The 18,234-nt window shown below is 38.2% G+C and overlaps 2 protein-coding genes across 3 annotated transcripts; both read right to left on the bottom strand.

The window, feature by feature from the left end:
• Positions 1–2,590: 2,590 nt before the first annotated feature.
• Positions 2,591–9,671, bottom strand: LOC115585313 (CD209 antigen-like protein E). Its single transcript, XM_030423614.1, has 7 exons — positions 9,491–9,671; positions 7,677–7,766; positions 7,419–7,481; positions 7,236–7,304; positions 5,698–5,840; positions 5,163–5,263; positions 2,591–3,318 (listed from the first exon to the last, which is right to left on the bottom strand). The coding sequence occupies exons 1-7, from the start codon at positions 9,603–9,605 to the stop codon at positions 3,174–3,176; spliced, it is 726 nt and encodes a 241-aa protein (XP_030279474.1). The 5' UTR covers positions 9,606–9,671; the 3' UTR covers positions 2,591–3,173.
• A 2,407-nt stretch (positions 9,672–12,078) lies between these two features.
• Positions 12,079–18,108, bottom strand: LOC115585303 (CD209 antigen-like protein C). Of its 2 annotated transcripts, XM_030423592.1 has the most exons (7): positions 17,878–18,108; positions 15,746–15,835; positions 15,453–15,527; positions 15,275–15,343; positions 13,914–14,056; positions 13,702–13,802; positions 12,079–13,557 (listed from the first exon to the last, which is right to left on the bottom strand). In XM_030423592.1, exons 1-7 carry the CDS (start codon positions 17,990–17,992, stop codon positions 13,410–13,412), a joined length of 741 nt encoding a protein of 246 aa, XP_030279452.1. In that variant the 5' UTR covers positions 17,993–18,108; the 3' UTR covers positions 12,079–13,409. The 2 variants fall into 2 exon arrangements, with proteins under 2 accessions (XP_030279452.1, XP_030279460.1); XM_030423600.1 differs by lacking the exon at positions 13,702–13,802 and having other exon boundaries at positions 13,524–13,557.
• Between the last annotated feature and the right edge of the window lie 126 nt (positions 18,109–18,234).

Below are 18,234 nucleotides of genomic sequence, written 5' to 3'. Positions count from 1 at the left end.
CAAAATATATTTAGAATTTCACACAGTTTAAAATCATTTGACAAATGTGTACATAAATACATGTACAGCAGCCTCCAAAAGGTTGTGTTAACTACCATTAAATGTATGCCATTCACTCAACTTAACTCTGCCAGCTACAAGCAAAACTCATTATGCCGTAACAATGTTATTTGTTGAAAACTTGTATGTTGAAGTAAACATGTATGGAACACTGCAATCCTGCCCTCTCACTGAAGTTTTGTAGTGCATAAACAAGTGATGGGGAGCAGAGTGGCTGAGACAGAGACACCATTCATCCTGTTTCAAGACACTGAACCACCAACATGATTTTGAAGCAGTTATTTTTTATTCAATTAAAAGTAACATGTTGCTTTAAACACAAACTAGATTAAACTATCCAACAGTACATAAAGAACTTAAAGTCAAATTAGAAGTTAAATTAGTCAAACCTTAAACTTTTACAGCAGTAAAATGCAACATAATATGCAGAAGGGATATTAATCCTAAAATTAAAAAAAATATATAAATCATTTACAGGGACAATTCTTCTGTGGAATCTGTACTTTTACTCTCTAACTTTAATTAAAGTTGTTGATGATAATTTTGAAGACCCATTTTGCATAAAATGTATTTAAATGAGTGATTTGAATTAAAATAAATGAGATAAAACATCAATTGTTTGCTTTATATTATAAATTAATGTCATACATATTCACCATGTCATGAAAGCAATGTTGTAATGTTGCAGAGGCACCATTTCCTGCTGTCTAAATGCAGTAAAACATAACAGGTAACATAACTGAATGGTTATCAAACACACAGTATTGAGGCTGTAATGACTCATTAAAACAACAGCAAGGCCTCCTGAAATGTCACATTGCTTTGTCTGTGCCAAAGCATTCATGGTAGGAGTTTCTTTTCACAGACCCAGTAGAGTGAATGGGAACAGCTTTCATCATTCCAACTTTTTTCAGCATTATAATTTTTTATATCCCCACAGTTTTCATGTGTTCCACTAGGCTCCCCAGAAGCCCAGTAGCTGCATAAAAAACAAAACTTTTATCAGAGAATGTAATCCAAGAAGCACTAGGAAGTTATTTACAAACCCTAATTCCAATGAAGCTGGGATGTGTAAAATGTAAATAAAAACAGAATACAATGATTTGCAATTCCTTTTCAACTGAATACACTACAAAGAAAAGATATTTAATGTTCAAACTGATAAACTTTATTGTTTTTTTGCAAATATTCACTCATTTTGAATTTGATGCCTGCAACACGTTCCAAAAGAGCTGGGACAGGGGCATGTTTCCACTGTTACATCACCTTTCCTTTTAACAACACTCAATAAGCGTTTGGGAACTGAGGACACTAATTGTTGAAGTGTTGTAGGTGGAATTTTTCCCATTCTTGCTTGATATACGACTTTAGTTGCTCAACAGTCCGAGGCCTCCGCTGTCTTATTTTGCGCTTCATAATGTGCACACTTTTCCACTTTGCTTCAGTCTATCTCAGATGAGCTCGAGCCCAGAGAAGCCGGCAACATTTCAGGATGTTGTTGATATAGGGCTTTCACTTTGCATTGTAGAGTTTTAACTTGCACTTGTAGATGTAGTAGTAACTGTGGTTTTCTGAAGTGTCCCTGAGCCCATGTGGTAATATCCTTAACAGAATGATGTCGGTTTTTAATGCAGTGCTGCCTGAGGGATCGAAGGTCACAGGCATTCAATGTTGGTTTTTGGCCTTGCTGCTTACATGCAGAGATTTCTCCAGATTCTCTGAATCTTATGGTGATATTATGGACTGTAGATGATGAAGTCCCTCAATTTCTTGCAATTGTACAATTAGAAATGTTGTTCTTAAATTGTAAGACTATTTGCTCACACAGTTGTTCACAACCTCGCCCCATTCTTGCTTGTGAACGATTGAGCCTTTCGGGGATGCTCCTTTTATACCCAATCATGGCACTCACCTGTTTTCAATTAACTGGTTCACCTGTGGAATGTTCCAAACAGGTGTTATTTAAGCATTCCTCAACTTTCTCAGTCTTTTGTTGCCCCCGTCCCAGCTATTTTCAAACGTGTTGCAGACATCAAATTCAAAATGAGATTATATTTGCAAAAAAAAACAATAAAGTTTATCAGTTTGAACATTAAATATCTTGTCTTTGTAGTGTATTCAACTGAATTTAAATTGGAAAGGAATTGCAAATCATTGTACTCTGTTTTTATTTATGTTTTACAAAACGTCCAAAGTTCATTGGAATTGGGGTTTGTACTTACCTTAAAGCTTTGCCTTAAGATTATTTCTCTCCTTGGTCAGTACTTCAACTCTTTCTTGTAGCTGGCCTTTCTCTGTATTCAGGTTGTTGTAACTGGTCTGTAACTGGTCTTTTTCTTTACTCAGGTTGTTGTTACGGGTCTGTAACTGGTCTCTTTCTCTATTCAGGTTGTCGTAACTGTTCTGTAACTGCTCTCTTTCTTCAGTCAGATTGTTATAACTGGACTGTAACAGGAGCATCACCCTCTACTGCTCAGATTTGCTTCTGCATCTGTGTAAAACATGAACAAATAAACACTGTCAACCAGTATTACCTTCTGGAGCTTCATTAGCATGTTAATTAAGTACTGACATTGGGAAACCAGAGTTTTGAACCCAATCAGAAGGAGAAGACAAAGCACATCCAGACACAATGCAGCCACACCACGAGAACTGTTCTTTCCATCACCAGCACCTGAAACTTAGATGCAATGTCACATGGGAGTACATAGTCTATGAAGAAAGTAATACAATATCAAAACCTACCTATTCACTACTTTTAAAGGGACATGCACAGACATGGTTGCACAGAGCGGTTCTTGCTGTCTGAAAAAATAAAACCTTACTAGCTTACAAAAAAACTCCCTATATACACGTCTCTCTCAAAAGTCCCTCCATTCAACTTACACTCAGATACAAACATGTATTGTGTTTTAATATCTTTACATTGAGAGGAAACATTAGCTACAAAAGCTACAAAAATTGCAAGGTTTCAAATAGGCTGCTGAAATAGTCTGATTTCCTACTAACCCAACTGAATTTGTAATTGATACTTTTGTGTCACATTGTTGAACATGTTTTAGTGCTGTCTTCATAGTCGATACACAATAGCTGTCATGGTGGTGTCTGCTGAGTTACGGAATACTTTTCTTTTCACAAATCCAGAAGTTTTTATTTTCACATGTTTTATCATTCCAGTTGTATAAACTGTTAAAGGAATGTATTTCTACACAATCCTCATTTCCTCGATGACTGTTTGGTTCCCCGGAGTCCCAGAAGCTGAAACCAATAACAGATAAGTTTTAAACACAGAACACAAACCAACAAGCTCAAACAAAATTCCATCAACCAGCTAGTCATTTCATAAAATTTTAGGATCTTTTCAGTTACTATGCACTTTGAGAAGATGAGAAAGAAGCTTAAATACCACGAGTTTCAACACTATGATTTATTTATTTTGAACAGTGTTGCCACAGTCACCTTGAAAAAGTAATCTGATTACTGATTACTCCTTTAAAAAGTAGTTAGTTTACTGATCACTTGTTTTTAAAAGTAATTAAGTTAGATTTCAAGTTAACTTATAAGTTACATTCAGCAGCTGCCGACAACACCCCCGCCGCCTCAACATAAAAATAACAACTGGTTTTGCCAATACTCTACTTTACTGGAAGTGCATTTTTAACAGTAACGCCAAGCACGGCATTGATAGTAATAATAATAATAATAGATTTAATTTATAAAGTGCCTTTCAGGGTACTCAAGGACACTTAACAAAGTGGAGCAAACGTATATGAAAACAAACAAAACAAAGAATAAATGGTGCGCCTGTCAGTCAGTACGGAGGGAACAGCCGCACGGCCGTCAATACCGCCGTCTGCACCGCAGGGAACAGCATCCTTCGTCTAGATGGAAACTTGCGTCTGGAGGCTCCGTGCACACAGCGGGGGGCGACGCAGGAGACCCAGAGATCCAGTCCCAGCGAAGGAGACCGGGGCGAAGCGACAGCAGAAATCCAGGAGCTCCCGCTCTGAACACCCGCAGACCCCACCAGCAACGGCGGAACAGCTACCATCCAACATCGCCGCAAGCCGGGAGAGACCACAGCAGCAGAGGAGAGCGACAACGGAGCCAGGTGGTGAATAACCCCAAGGATGTGGTGGAGGGAGGACCAGTGGAGCAGCGATGGACAGCCCACAGAACATCGAGTATGTCTGCTTATAAGTTAGCTTTGTTATGCTAACAGCTGATCGGTGAGGCTAACAGCTGATCAGCGCAGAAAGTGAGTCCATGGAGCCAGTTCTTCAGGTGTGCAGGCTTCGAAGGTAGTAGCACAGCCTCAGAACTTGTAAAGACAACTTGGCTTTCTTCTTTTAGCAGAAAAAAGCTGTTTTGTCACGGATCGAGAAGCGGCGATATTCACGCCAGCGTCCTCTCGCATCCGGGTTGAGTAGGGAGTAGCGATCTTGTTTAATATGGCACCAAACAAGGGCAAGTCAACCGTGTTTAAGTGCAGCATTTCCTCTACAACATACTGCCCGACCAACCGCTTCAGCTCTCCCCCACTTACATGTTTTGCACAGAAGTCCAGCTTTTGTTGTTTGGGTGGTGGGGGACCTCCTGCAGAAGTCGAGGCCGTGACTTTGCTCACAGCTCTCTGTTTAACACCACCTGGTGGGACTTGCTCTGTAAACTTAACTGTGCTGCGACTCCAAATGTTTCTTCAAATTTTAAGTCATGTTTTTGAAGCTTGATAGAACTTTGTTGCCAGCACAGAGTGTACTACGAAGCTTAATATTCTCATCTTTAGCTGACACAAACTCAAAATAATGACTGTATTTCCAGCTAAGAAAAGGCGCATCTCTCTCCTACCTCCAAACCTCCTGTTTTTTGTGTTTGTGTCGCTGCGTGGTGTAACACGTGAGTTGTCGTCGTGCTGGAAACATGACTTGTCACATACGTGACATCACTCCCCGAGACACAAGAAAGCAAAAATATATATTCTTACCAATTCTTACCAAATGACAAAAATATTTGTAACGCACAGTGGTCAGATTAGAGTAATGCATTACTAAGTAATGCGTTACTGGCAGCACTGATTTTGAATGAAAGAGTAATGTGTGTACCTTGTTGTCAGTGGACTGCCATCCACCCATTTCCACACCCCCTCCATCTCTCTGTCCGTTAGTCCAATCCACATTATCTTCTGGTGCTGTTTTATGAAGTCCTTGTTTTTAAAGAGAAACATGAAGTAACTATTAAAAGTCATGTTGGTAATATTTGTATGTAAACTAAATAAAAACAAAAACATCTACAAAGCTTGTAAGATGCTGAATAAAAAAAGCACCTTAAAAACATTATTATGTGTAGTTATAATTCTAAAAAGTTTGTCTGCTCCAAAATGATTGTTTAGTTTATCTCTGTGTAAGACAGTTGTCTCCAACTTCCTCCAAGGTTTCGTTAGTCGATAGTCTAACAGTGTTGGTATCAACAGATATCTGTGTGTTGTCAGCGATTAACAGTCTGTTTGTGGAAAAAACATAAAAATGGCTGAGTTCTACAGTATGCACCCAGCATACTGTGCTGCCCCAATGTTACCTAGCTAGTGTTGGCAACGTTAGTGCACAAAATGGACACACACACACACAAACACACACCTACCTGTTCTTCTGTGCTGCCAATAATCACCAGGTCCGCAGCTCTCTGCAGACAGTCATTTCTACTGTCTTGCCAGGTCTTCTTAGTTGAAGAAATGTAATAGACGCTGTCACTGAAATAAAACCATCCTTGTTGCAAGTAGTGTTCTGTTGAAAAAAACAACAACAAAGAACCAAGATATGTCAATCCAAGACATTTAAAAACTGCTGGTGATCATAGATTTATTAAACATGAATTTTGCTCATATAAGGCGATAAACTACTGTCGCAATAACTACTTTATTAATTATGTAGAGACTCAAAAACATTGCATTGAATATTCCAATTTCATATATTTGTATAATGAAACATATCTGGAACAACAACAGCATCACTACTTGTGTTAATTATATCGGTCATTTAGATGTAACTGGCTTTTCTCTTAATCTGGCTATTGGAAACCTACAGTCGAGTTTCTATACATCAGATCTCTCTCATGCAACTTAAGCTTGTTTTAATTGTTAGATACAATGGAATGAGTTATAAACATTTTTCTTTTCTTTTGAACATTTTAAGGTGTTTTACTAGTGCATTTTGAAAGCTACCTAAATAGTAAATGGAGACTTTATCTTAAGTGTATTACAAGATGCTTGTTATTCATCTCTCATTTGAAATTGAGCGTGTTGCTTCAAGAACACACTGACTGAGAGCAAAGCTGTGAATCAAACCCTCTCTACCCTCTGAGCCACGACTGTGAAGTTTCCTTTTTGAGAGGAAAAGGCCACTGGTAAAATATATACAAAGCATGTATCAAAGTGTCGAGATATCATAGTTTCACAAATATTTTACTTCCACTCCTTTTAATTACTGATGACTGGTATCAATATATTTATTCTCATACTTACTGAGAACATTGGGAATTCAGCTGTAAAGCTGCCATTTTAAGTAGAAAGGTTACTATCATGAGTATATCACTTTAAAACAGAATTTCCACATATAATTAATGCAATATGGGTAGATTTCTAATATTTGTCAACACGCACTATAAGAAAGTATACAGGTTGAAAACTGTGACATTGATTTTACTTAAATATTGAATATGAAACATGAATTCACTTGTCACCACTGGTCATTCTGTAATAAGTAGCTTTATTTGCCTCCGTGTCTCTTCCAAAGTATATTAGCCTTGCACAGTTTCTCCTGCAAAGTGTTGAATGATTTTGAACTGAAACTGAGGCTAAGAACCTGAACACTGAATTAAAATGTGGCATTGCTACATTACTCTGATAAATATATATTTAGACAGACACGTATATAAAAAAAACAAAATAATATTATGCAGTTTAAAAATTCTTCAACCTAAAATCAGTCAACATTAGTGGTGGCCAGTTTCATTCTGATTTTATTCTTTTTACATACTGTAACAGTCAATCTTTGGTACTGGCAGGATTTAACTAGGGGTCTTCATATGATGCATAACAGATGTCACTAACATTTGTCCTGTTTGGACTTACATTTGGATCTGAGTCTTTTTGAAGATCTTTGTTTTATCATCATACTTACCAGAGTCATTCAGCACCCTCCTCAACTTGTCTCTTTCTTCAGTCAGGATTTTGTAACACGTCTCAGTATCTAGTTGAGAAGTCACCATTATTTGCAACAGAATCAGATTATGTTCACAATTAAAGTGACAGTTAACTTTAAAACTAAATTAATGCATTAGGTATTGGACTTTTCATCCCTTACCCAAGTTAATCCTCCTCAAGTTGTCCCTCTCATCTGTCAGATTTTTACAACTGCGGTCAATATCTGGTGGAGAGGCTTACATCATAAAAAAATGTAAATGATGTCAACAACTGAAGAGACAAATGTACTTTAATACAGAATTTCTGAATAACATTGACATATTCTTAAAACTGCCAGTATTTGCAGAAGTTGAATATTGATCTTAGAAAATTAATATAAGATCATATAAAAATAATGTAACAATTCAAGACAACTCACAGAGAGCAAGACGCAGGCAAATGTTCAGACTGGCTTGTAGGATACACAAGAGACAAAAGCTCACAGCAATGCATCCAAGCAGTTTTCCTCCTGTGTGCAGAAAACACACACACACACACACACACACACACACACACACACACACACACACACACACACACACACACACACACACACACACACCATGGGTTCACATGGTGGAAAGCAAGCTGTACTGGACCTGCAGCACCTGCTGAGTTCTCTGGTGTGTAGGATTTATTAGCATCTAGCAGTGTAAAAGGCCGTCTCTAGAAGCAGTGTTGGGTTTTTCCATTCTGGTTCAAAGTTCAGACTGATCAGGGCTACGGGCAGAGGTGGTTAAACAAGAACACTGTTACCAGTTTTATTTTCTGAAACCTTACAGTTTTTTTCGATTGCCAACACGCATTGGTCGAAACTGAAGCGACATGTTCCAAACTCTTAACACAGTCTGCATTTCCATAATGCAGCTCAGCTCAACAATTAATCTCATGCCCAAAAGTGTGTCTCACCAACAAAACACTTCATACTTGTCTCAAAAGAAGCTCATTCAACAAAACACTAGCACATTGTCTAACTTTGGAAACACACACAATCACTCTTAACAAACGGAACGACAAAATACTAACAACAAAGAACATTACATCAAATACATCTTATATTTCAAGTTAGAATGATTTTTGTCTGGTAAATCAGTATTTTATAAAGGATCTTTTGCACTTTAATGGTTCTAAATTATTGTATATGCTGTAATATATTGCAACAACACTGAATCAGAGATTTATTGCTTTTTTGTGCTTTTGCATAAGTACTTCAGGACCATACAAAAAATAAAGATTACGTAAACAGAATAATGCAGAATCTCAGAATTCCAGGGGTAGATCACAAATTACAGTAAGAGATAAAACTAAAAAACAACACATGTATACTGTAATATTCAGACCCTGTCATCTGCATTCGGCCACATGTTTTCCTCGACGTCACATCTTATATCTTCTCTGGCAAGGCACCTAGGGTAGAATCTTCTTGAATGTCTGATCCATCCCTGGCAGGCTTCGGGAGAAATATCTCCACAACCAGCTCTCCTTGCATCCAGCAAGGAGAGCTGGTTGTGTGGAGAGCCTTCCTCTCCTGGCTGCTCTTCTCTCTCTACCAACTTCACCCGCTGCTCTTCGATCCATACTTGCACAGGAAAAAGAATCAGAAGCCACTCCTTTTGTATATGCTTTCTAATGAGGCCAAATGCAGATCACCTGAATCAATTTTCAGCTGAAAACTACCATCAGCTGTTTGGAATTGCATCTTTGTTGTATTTATTTTTATTGTCAATATTTTGATATAATTTTCAATAGATTTCAATGTGGCTGCAGCAGAAATTCCCAGTATTTTTTCCCCTATCATTCTGTTTTGAGTGTGTTTTTAACTGTTTCGAATAAAGTGTGTTAGCATTTGAAAAATGTGCTGTTAAAGCATAGTGTTTTGCAGGTGTGAACTAGTGAATGAGAAAAGACTTCTTTCATTTCGGTGACTGTGGTCACTGAATGCACTTCGTCTGAAAGCAATGAAAAGTGAGACACAATTTAGCCCACATGCATTTCTGTTTTGCAGACTGTGCTAAGAGTTTTGAACATGTCACTTCAGTTTCGACCAATGCGTCTTAGCAATCGAAAAAAACTGTAAGACAACAACATGTCTTCCGTGACGTTATACTTTACAATTCAATGCAAGATGAATGATTTAATTGTGGTTGCTTTTATGGTTAAAACAACGCGGCAGTGAAAGAATTTCTGTATCACCTGTTGCTGCAGTAGTCACCTCACCACCTTCACCAGTGTAACTCTTCCTGGCTGAAGTAGCAGGGAGGTTTACAGTCTCGATGGTGATCTTTGATTCACCTTTGTGGACCACCATATTGTCTCGACTGTTGGTTCTTCTAAGAAGCGTGAGTGTGTTGAAAGTTTGGTTGAGTGGTGGTTTCTTCTTTTCTGTGTTGCTTACACAGCAAAGCCCTCTCATTCTTCCCTTTTCTTTAACAAACTGTGTTACTTCCCTGATTTTAAACAGATTATGCATCAGTTTGAATCAGGGAAGTAACACAGTTGCAGCTGTAACATGTAACTTGATTTGAACCTTGACTTTATTTCCCCTATCCTGCCTCCCTGCATTTGGGTCCTCCTCTAGTTTTCCCCCTCTCTGTAACACCAAGTACACTACCACTCTACACATTACTCCATATTTTACACATTCCTTTGAACAGATCTCTCACATTCTTAAATTGTCTTCAGTATTGCTGCTTGCAAGCCGGCAGTGTTGGGGAAGCTACTTTGCAAGCGTAGCTTGTTAAAATAAATATAGTTCAGCCTGGCAGTAGTTTGCTAGTGATAAAACACGACACTGACGTCACACACAGTCCACTGTTAGCTGCTCGACGCCATTAATTGTCCGCTCCTTCTTCCTCGTCACTGACGCTCCAGTCAACCCTGAAGTGTAAAAACTCTTACAGGTCATGAACTCTCACACGCAATAAGAATTACTTTTCAACTGCTTTTAAAACATTCAGAACCCATGAAATTATAGAAATGCTTTTTTTTTTTTTGCATTTTAATATCTTGGTTATCTCAAAATATTTCATGCAAATTTTAACCTCTTAACAAGCCTCATTTATTTATACCAGAGATTTTCTTAAAATGAAGTTAACACCTTTTAGAAAAAGGTCACCTGGGGTAAAACTCCCCCTGCTACCCTGATTTGCATTTGTATAGCTCACAGCATTTTCAATTACATGTTAAAGCCTCCCCTAGAATCAGGGGGAGGGGGGTCATTGGGGGACAACTGCCAAGCAAGGCCCACGTCAATTTCCGACAATTTCCGTCAGTTTTCGGTGTTGCCTGCAAATTGCCGCGTGCAGTCGCAAACCTGAAATTCCACGTCAATCTACAGTGCTGCATACTGACGAAAATCCCACTTTTCATGCAGTGTTTAGCAACTACTTATACTCATTATACTCATTTAACTCAGCGTTAAATAAATTAACATATGGTGTATATAAAAACAAAATATAATAGCCTACAAAAAATTCACATGCCAGCAAAACTATGCTTCTCAACTCAAGTTTTATTTTTTATAGAACAAAAGCTGACATGTTTGGTCAACATCACAGAGGCACTAGAACTAGATGCCAGGGCAGAATTGCTTGTTGACACAACACGTGAGCAGTCTCTCAAAGACAGCCGGTTCCGTTTGGCACTAAAAACATCTTTACCAACACTAAAAAGCCGCTCACATGCTGCACTGGCTAGAACGCCAGTGTTGAACTTCACAAACACTTTGGACATTTTGGCTAGATATTTGAAATTATTTTGTGGGGACTCATCTGGTGACTTCCTTGAAGTCGAAATTATGTTGTTTTCGGCTTGCAGAGCTCACATGTGAACACGTAGGCCGTGTCTGTAGATGCATCTATATCCAACATGTACATGCTCAAATATGGCCATGGTTGAAATGGTATATATATATATATATATATATAAATATATACATATATATATATATATATATATATATATATATATATATATATATATATATATATACATATATACATATACATATATATATATATATATATATATATATATATATATATATATATATATATATGTAGTTTGTAAATTGAGTAGTTAAACTACAAAAAATGACCCAAAAAGTAGTTGACAAAATATGAATATAGTTTAACTACCAGCAATTTACAGCAAATTGTAGTTAAGCTATGTAGTTCAACTACATGTAGTTTAAGTCTCGGCAACACTGCAAGCCGGTCTGAAAATTACAAGCGATCATACACAATATGGCTATAACCACACATAGATACAATACAGACTTAACTGATACAGGCTCAGTGAACACTAACTCAAAATTCAGGCGTACATATTAAAAGCATAGTTTACTACATAAGTGAGAAGATGTGGTCACTCTGATAGTTGAGGTACCAAAATACACTTCCTGCTTCACTGTGAGAAGTGTTTTTTCCCTGAAAGGGCTGTGTGGATGATATCTGCTATTGAAAGACAAAATTAGTTGTTGCTGGTGAAGTTAAAGGTGTGAAACACAACAAATAAAAAATCAAAACAATAAATCAATTAATTTAGTCACATCTGATATTTAGAACATGAACGGGAACCTAATGCAGTTCAAAAGTCGTTCATCTTTACTTCTTCTGCTCCTTACTTTATATTGTCCAGGTTTGAAAAAAGAAAAAATATCTGTTTGAAACGGAGTTAAAGGAAGAGAAACTACAGATAAGTTAAAGCTTATGAGAGGTGAAAACATGGGGAACACATGCACCCACATTTTTTACTTTAATGCACAAACAAGTGTGATTCAGTTTGCTTTCATAGTGCTTTATTACAATAATGACGGAAAATAAAATAAAAGATAACCTATTGTATATATGTATTAATTCTGCAGTATACAGTATTCTCAAAGAGAGCCAGGATGGAAAACGCATGCAAGATTAATGTGTCTATTAATGTCCCACTTTCCCCTCAGCCCAGTAATATCCTGTGTTTCAGACTAGACCCACACTAGGCCAGTGAACGTGAAAATGATTTGTCCACATGATTTAAGTATCTTCATTTAAGATGCAAGTTCACACTGCAATGACAAAACAACAGAAATATCATACATTCCTTCTCCAGCCTCCTCTTTTGGTCAGTTGAGACCACAATTGTGTATTTTGGTGCACATGTGGACTTGGACAAACAGAGGAAGTCGGAGGCTGGAGGAAAGGAGTTAAACCTCTTCTCTTGCCTCCTGCTCTCTCTCTGATCTGAGTTTATTCCAAACTAAAAATTTATCATTTTCATTTACTTATCTTCTGTAGCTGTAGCAAACAACAAGAATGAGCACATAACACTGGGATTTGATTGGTCTCATAAATCCAACATCTTGACTAAAGTTGGACAGCATATTGAGCACTAGAGAAATACGATGTGGCATGCCTTTCACCTCATTTCCAATGCATTGAAACTAAGCTTTTTTTGGTTTTCCATTCTGTACAATTTAACATTTTCTGTACCTGGTGATATGCCAACACTAAACGGCTAAACAACTCCTAAGTGTTGACCAGCTAAGTACAAAATGTTACTGGCTCCTATTCATGTTGTTAGATTTATCACACCTATCAGAGGGAGCCTTGATCATTTTATAGGTGTGAAATATCCTTTACTCACTTTAATACTAAACAATCAATAAAGCCCCATGTTGTGATGTGCTCTTATGCATCCTCAAGGGAGTGACGTTTTTTCTGTTAAGGTTGCTATTTTAAAAGGAAGTTGTGTATGTGTTTTTGCAGTAATGCATGTCTTGTTAAGCACAATCTTAATTTATCATCAGGAATCTGGGTTTTCTTGTCTTGGTGTCGTATCGACATTTTTTCCCTCTAAATACATGTTTTTAAACCATGTCTCAAATTCGGACCCATGAATTCCCCCGTTTAATTTATTCTTGCGTCAGGACTTGCCAGACTCCTCTGACTTATCCAATCTGAAAAGTATTTTTGAAAGAAAATAAAGCAATAACACTAATTAAAAATATTGGGTCAGTGTTGGCTTGTGGATTTACGGCTAAGGAAGGAGATTAAGTTATTTATTAGTTGGCTTTTTGTGGGTGTTCGGCTCATACTGGTATTGTCCTGAGTCTGATGGAGATGTGGAGTTATACAAGCAATTTCTTTTCACAGATCCAAAGCTTTTTTAAATTACATGGTGAATCATTCCAGTTGTTTTCCTCTGCATGTAATCTTACTTCTCCACAGTCTTCTTCTTTTTGTTCATAGTTGTTAGGCTCACCATCCATCCAGTAGCTGAAACACAAAACCAAACAATGTTTTTTGTAAAGAACACAACTCAAGAAACATTTCAACTGAAACATACAGGATATTGTTGATTTCTTTGTTCTAACATTGAAGTCAAAATCTAATATATGAGAAATATGAAGCTGTGTGAACCTTGTGTCGAGTGGAGTCCCATCAACCCATTTCCATGTCCCGTCTGTCTCTGTGTCAGTCAGTCCAATCCACAAGTTATCCTTCAGTTGTCTTGTGAAACTCTGTATACAGATACAAATATCATCAACATTCATTCTTTTTTATGTATTTATTAATTTTTTTTAATCATGTTTCTGTCTCACACATAGTTAAATATACATAAATAAACCCACCTGTTCTTCTTTGCTGTTAATAATCATGAGGTCTGCACCTCTTTGTAGACAATCATCTCTACTCTCTTGCCAGGTTTTGGTGATAGAAGAAATGTAATAGAAACTGCCACTGAAATACATCCATCCTTGTTGGGAATAGTTGGCTTTAACAGAGGCCAAAAACAGAGAGAAATCCTTAATATTTAAAAAAACAATATGAATATAATGAATCCCAACTTTACTCACTCACTAGCCCTGTTCATGTCATAATGATGACGTTTGGGTGTTATTTTCAACATGTGTTAACCTGTTAATCTAAACATGTACCCACTGACTGTTTATAATCATATGGATGCTGCTATAATGTATTGTGATTAAAGTCATGACCCAACATGTATCCTGGCAAGTGACAGTCACATTTTTTGCTCTAAATTACATAATAAAAAAGTCACCATCAGTAAACTGGACGCTGTCTGACTCTCTCACTCGTGGGGAGGGATGCTGTTTTCTGGGGGAAAGTTTACTGTAGTCTCGTTTGGGAGGGCTGACCGTCATGATTTGTTTTCAATACAACAAAAAATGACGGAAGGAGACAATCACTTGGTGAGTTAAAGTTTTTGGCCGGGGACAGACGTTGTTTTTCGGGCAGAGTGACGAAGGATGACAGACACTTCTTCACGTATAATTGCAGTATTTTTAATCTCATAAGTTGCCAAAGACACTACCAGACACCACGTTACTATTGTTTGGTCGTGTTACGTTGCTTTGTGGGACATCTTTTGTTTATTTTGTTGAGTGAAGGATGTGTTTAGAGATCAGACTGTGAACACCATCAGATCGTCATGCTCCTGAACCGCTTCTGGCAAAAGTGCATTCCCCATGAGCCACTAAAGCTCTGTGAAAAAATTATGAACTACTTTTTCCAACTCCTCCTAGGCCATTTGATCGATTTGCAACAAACTTTGCAAGTAGCATCTGTGGACAATCTTATCAAAAGCTTTCACCTACGTCACACCTAGTGGCGTGCTCCATTTTGATGCTTCATCATAAAACCATCAACTCAGTATAACTTCCACATACAATTTCCCATCTACTCCAAATTGCCCAAACATGTAGAGGGTCTTGCCCTGAATACATCTATGTGGCACACTCTGATGGCAGCATGCCCCGACGCGCGTGGACTAGATGGGCCCATTTATTGCTGCTTGCAGCTTTAATTTAATTTAATTTTACATACTGTCACAGTCGATTTTTGGTACTTGCAGGAAATAACTAGGAGTCTTCATATGATGCGTAACAGATGTCACTAACATTTGTCCTGTGTTGGACTTAAATTTGAATCTGAGTCTTTTTGAAGATCTTTGTTTCATCATCATACTTACCAGAGTCATTCAGCACAATCCTCAACTTGTCTCTCTCTTCAGTCAGGATTTTGTAACGCTCCTCAATATCTAGTCGAGAAGTCACAATTATTTGCAACAGAATCAAATTAGATTTGCAATTAAAGAGACAATTCACTTTAAAACTAACGCCTTAGGTATTGGACTTTTCATCCCTTACCCAAGTTAATCCTCCTCAAGTTGTCCCTCTCATCAGTCAGATTTTTACAATTGCAGTCAATATCTGGTGGAGAGGCTTACATCATAAAAAAATCGGATTATGTCAACAACTGAATAGACAAATGTACTTTAATACAGAATTTCTAAATTATATATTCTTAAAACTGCAGGTATTTTCGGAAGTCGAATATTGGTGAGTTTAATTACTGGTCCTAGAAAATTATTATTATTATTATTATTATAACATTAATACAAGATTATATAAAATTAATTTAACAATTAAAGACAACTCACAGAGAGCAAGACGCAGGCAAATGTTCAGACTGGCTTGTAGGATACACAAGAGACAAAAGCTCACAGCAATGCATCCAAGCAGTTTTCCTCCTGTGTGCAGAAAACACACACAGACACACACACAGACACACACACACACACACACACACACACACACACACACACCATGGGTTCACTTGGAGGAAAGCAAGCTGCACTGAACCTGCAGCACCTGCTGAGTCAAGGGTGTAAGTTTGCATATAGGGACGATAGGGACAAGTCACAACCAAAGTTTGGGAAGACAGAGTTGTCCCTACCAATATTTTGATATATTTTAATATGATTTTTTTTTTTTTTTTTTACATGCTGCATCGAATATAATATTTTTCCCAAACTCATTCGTATTAATAAGCAAATGTAGAGAACTATTTTTCCGACGTGCCTTCTCATCGCAATCTTCAGTGTAACCTGCAAGGCAACACGTTTATATATGCTGCCATTTGATTGGCTATAGGGTTATCACGTTCTCAGCACATGAAGGTATCAAAGCCAGTGTTGCGAACTTGGCGACTTTCTTGCTAGATTTAGCGACATTTCAGACCCTCTTAGCGACTTTATTTCCAAAAAGCGACTATAGCGACAAATTTAGCGACTTATTCAGATCATCAGGAGAAAGGCGAGAAATATATTATATTGTTATTCACATGCTGCTCATCGCAGTCCACAGCTCCTCTGCAGCAGCGCCGGGGTCTCTCCCCTCTCACTGCGCAGGCGGCAGGCCAGTGTGTGTGGGCTCAATGGGGCAGCAGGAGCGGACACCGCGGCCGCTCGCTCTGTGGATTTGAGACCGGATAGCTGCCGTTTACTCTGTTTTGATCTGTTAATTCTCTGACTTCTTAGTCTTTCGCGGTTCCACTGGTACTTTACCGATGATAACCTTAAACTGCTGAGTCTAGATCACGATTCTCTCTCTCACCCTTTCTCCAGATTAGGATGTTCCTCTATGTAGCCTACATAGTTCGTTTGATCTTCCACCTCCCTTTACTGTTTTTACTTCAAATATATTTGTCCCTGTAGTGAGTTTGTGATTATTTGGTAAAGATTTCTCTATCAACCTTTTGTATATGGCTAAAATAATCTCCCCCGGCCCTCACACTGCAACAGACACAACAAGGAAGTGGGTTAGGACATGCAGGTTCGATATTCAAATTAATTCATTAACACTCGAAAAGGAGTGGGAGTAAGATAATTTATTTAATCCCACCCCTGTTTCTCACCAATAATTTAACACAGAGTTTTTGAATACTTCCTCCTGTCTTTTAACATCAAACCAGAACAAAACGGCCTATACCAGATTATAATACAATTATTCCACAGTATTCGCATTATTTAATTAACCAAATTGTGAGTGAAAATAGGAATAATGTACATTATTAAACAAATAATTCATTAAAGTACTTTTTTTAATTCAAAAAAGTAATCTTAAATTATAAATCTTTCCTCTAGGAAGTTCTAGTTCGAATTGAAATGTAAACAAAGGCACACGATAGTTATAAAATAGTGCAACCATAGTTAAGCTGAGAAAGGGAAATTGTTTCTGGGACTGCATGGTACATTTTTGTCTGACATAAACATAAACATAACCGCGGTCCCTCCGCCCTCCGGCTAGACACGAGGGGGTAAAACATTGACACTGACCCCCCTCTCTCCCCGGAGGAGAGTGCAACTCGCGGGCCCACGGTGCAGCGGCCAGAGTGAGACCGGCTGCGATGGGAGTTTACAGTCTTCCGTAGAGCCGTGCGTCAGACATCAGCTACCCGCCTCCGCAGCTCCGACGGTGTTTCCGCGGCGCATCACCCTCCGACCCTCGAGCGAGGTCACGGGCGAGTCGCTTCCAGCTGCTGGAGGCGGGGACAGAGAGAGAGCGAGGGACTGCGGCTGGTCGGGGGCCGCTGCTTGCCTTAATCGATTCAGAGGATTTTCTGAATCGATATTGAATTGGGAAATAAATATATTGCAATGCATTAATGAATCGATATTTTTAACCACCTCTTCCTTTCCTGACCTTATACTTTACAGTTCAATGCAAGATAAATTATTTAATTCTGGTTGCTTTTATGGTTAAAATAACGCTGAAAGCATTTCTGTCTCACCTGTTGCTGCAGTAGTCACCTCACCACCTTCACCAATGTGACTCCTCCTGGCTGAAGTAGCAGGGAGGTTTACAATCTCGATGGTGATCTCTGATTCACCTTTGTCGACCACCATATTTTACCTATGAGTGTTTACTGAAAGTTGTGTCGATTGTTGGTTCTTCTAAGAAGCGTGAGTGTGTTGAAAGTTGGGTCGAGTGGTGGTTTCTTCCAAGAATGGTATGGTCTTCCTCTTTTCTGTGTTGCTTACACAGCACAGCCCTTTCATTCTTCCCCTTTCTTTAATAAACTGTTATTTCCCTGATTCAAACAGATGATGCGTTCATCATCTGTTTGAATCAGGGAAGTAACACAGTT

Source organism: Sparus aurata, chromosome 1 (assembly GCF_900880675.1).
Source record: "Sparus aurata chromosome 1, fSpaAur1.1, whole genome shotgun sequence".
In the NCBI taxonomy this organism is placed as follows: Eukaryota; Metazoa; Chordata; class Actinopteri; order Spariformes; family Sparidae; genus Sparus; species Sparus aurata.
The sequence above is the reverse complement of the archived record's forward strand: the minus strand, read 5'-3'. Positions and strand labels throughout refer to the sequence as shown.

What these genes read in the sequence shown, in the direction of transcription:
- LOC115585313 (XM_030423614.1), bottom strand. Translation starts at nt 9,605, where the DNA reads ATGGTGGTCCACAAAGGTGAATCAAAGATCACCATCGAGACTGTAAAC. An exon ending in GGTGACTACTGCAGCAACAG is followed by an intron (nt 7,767 to 9,490) that starts GTGATACAGAAA and finishes TTCTGCACACAG; the next exon opens with GAGGAAAACTGCTTGGATGC. An exon ending in GGCAGTCCACTGACAACAAG is followed by an intron (nt 3,319 to 5,162) that starts GTACACACATTA and finishes TATTGGTTTCAG; the next exon opens with CTTCTGGGACTCCGGGGAAC.
- LOC115585303 (XM_030423592.1), bottom strand. Translation starts at nt 17,992, where the DNA reads ATGGTGGTCGACAAAGGTGAATCAGAGATCACCATCGAGATTGTAAAC. An exon ending in GGTGACTACTGCAGCAACAG is followed by an intron (nt 15,836 to 17,877) that starts GTGAGACAGAAA and finishes TTCTGCACACAG; the next exon opens with GAGGAAAACTGCTTGGATGC. An exon ending in TTAACAGCAAAGAAGAACAG is followed by an intron (nt 13,803 to 13,913) that starts GTGGGTTTATTT and finishes ATCTGTATACAG; the next exon opens with AGTTTCACAAGACAACTGAA.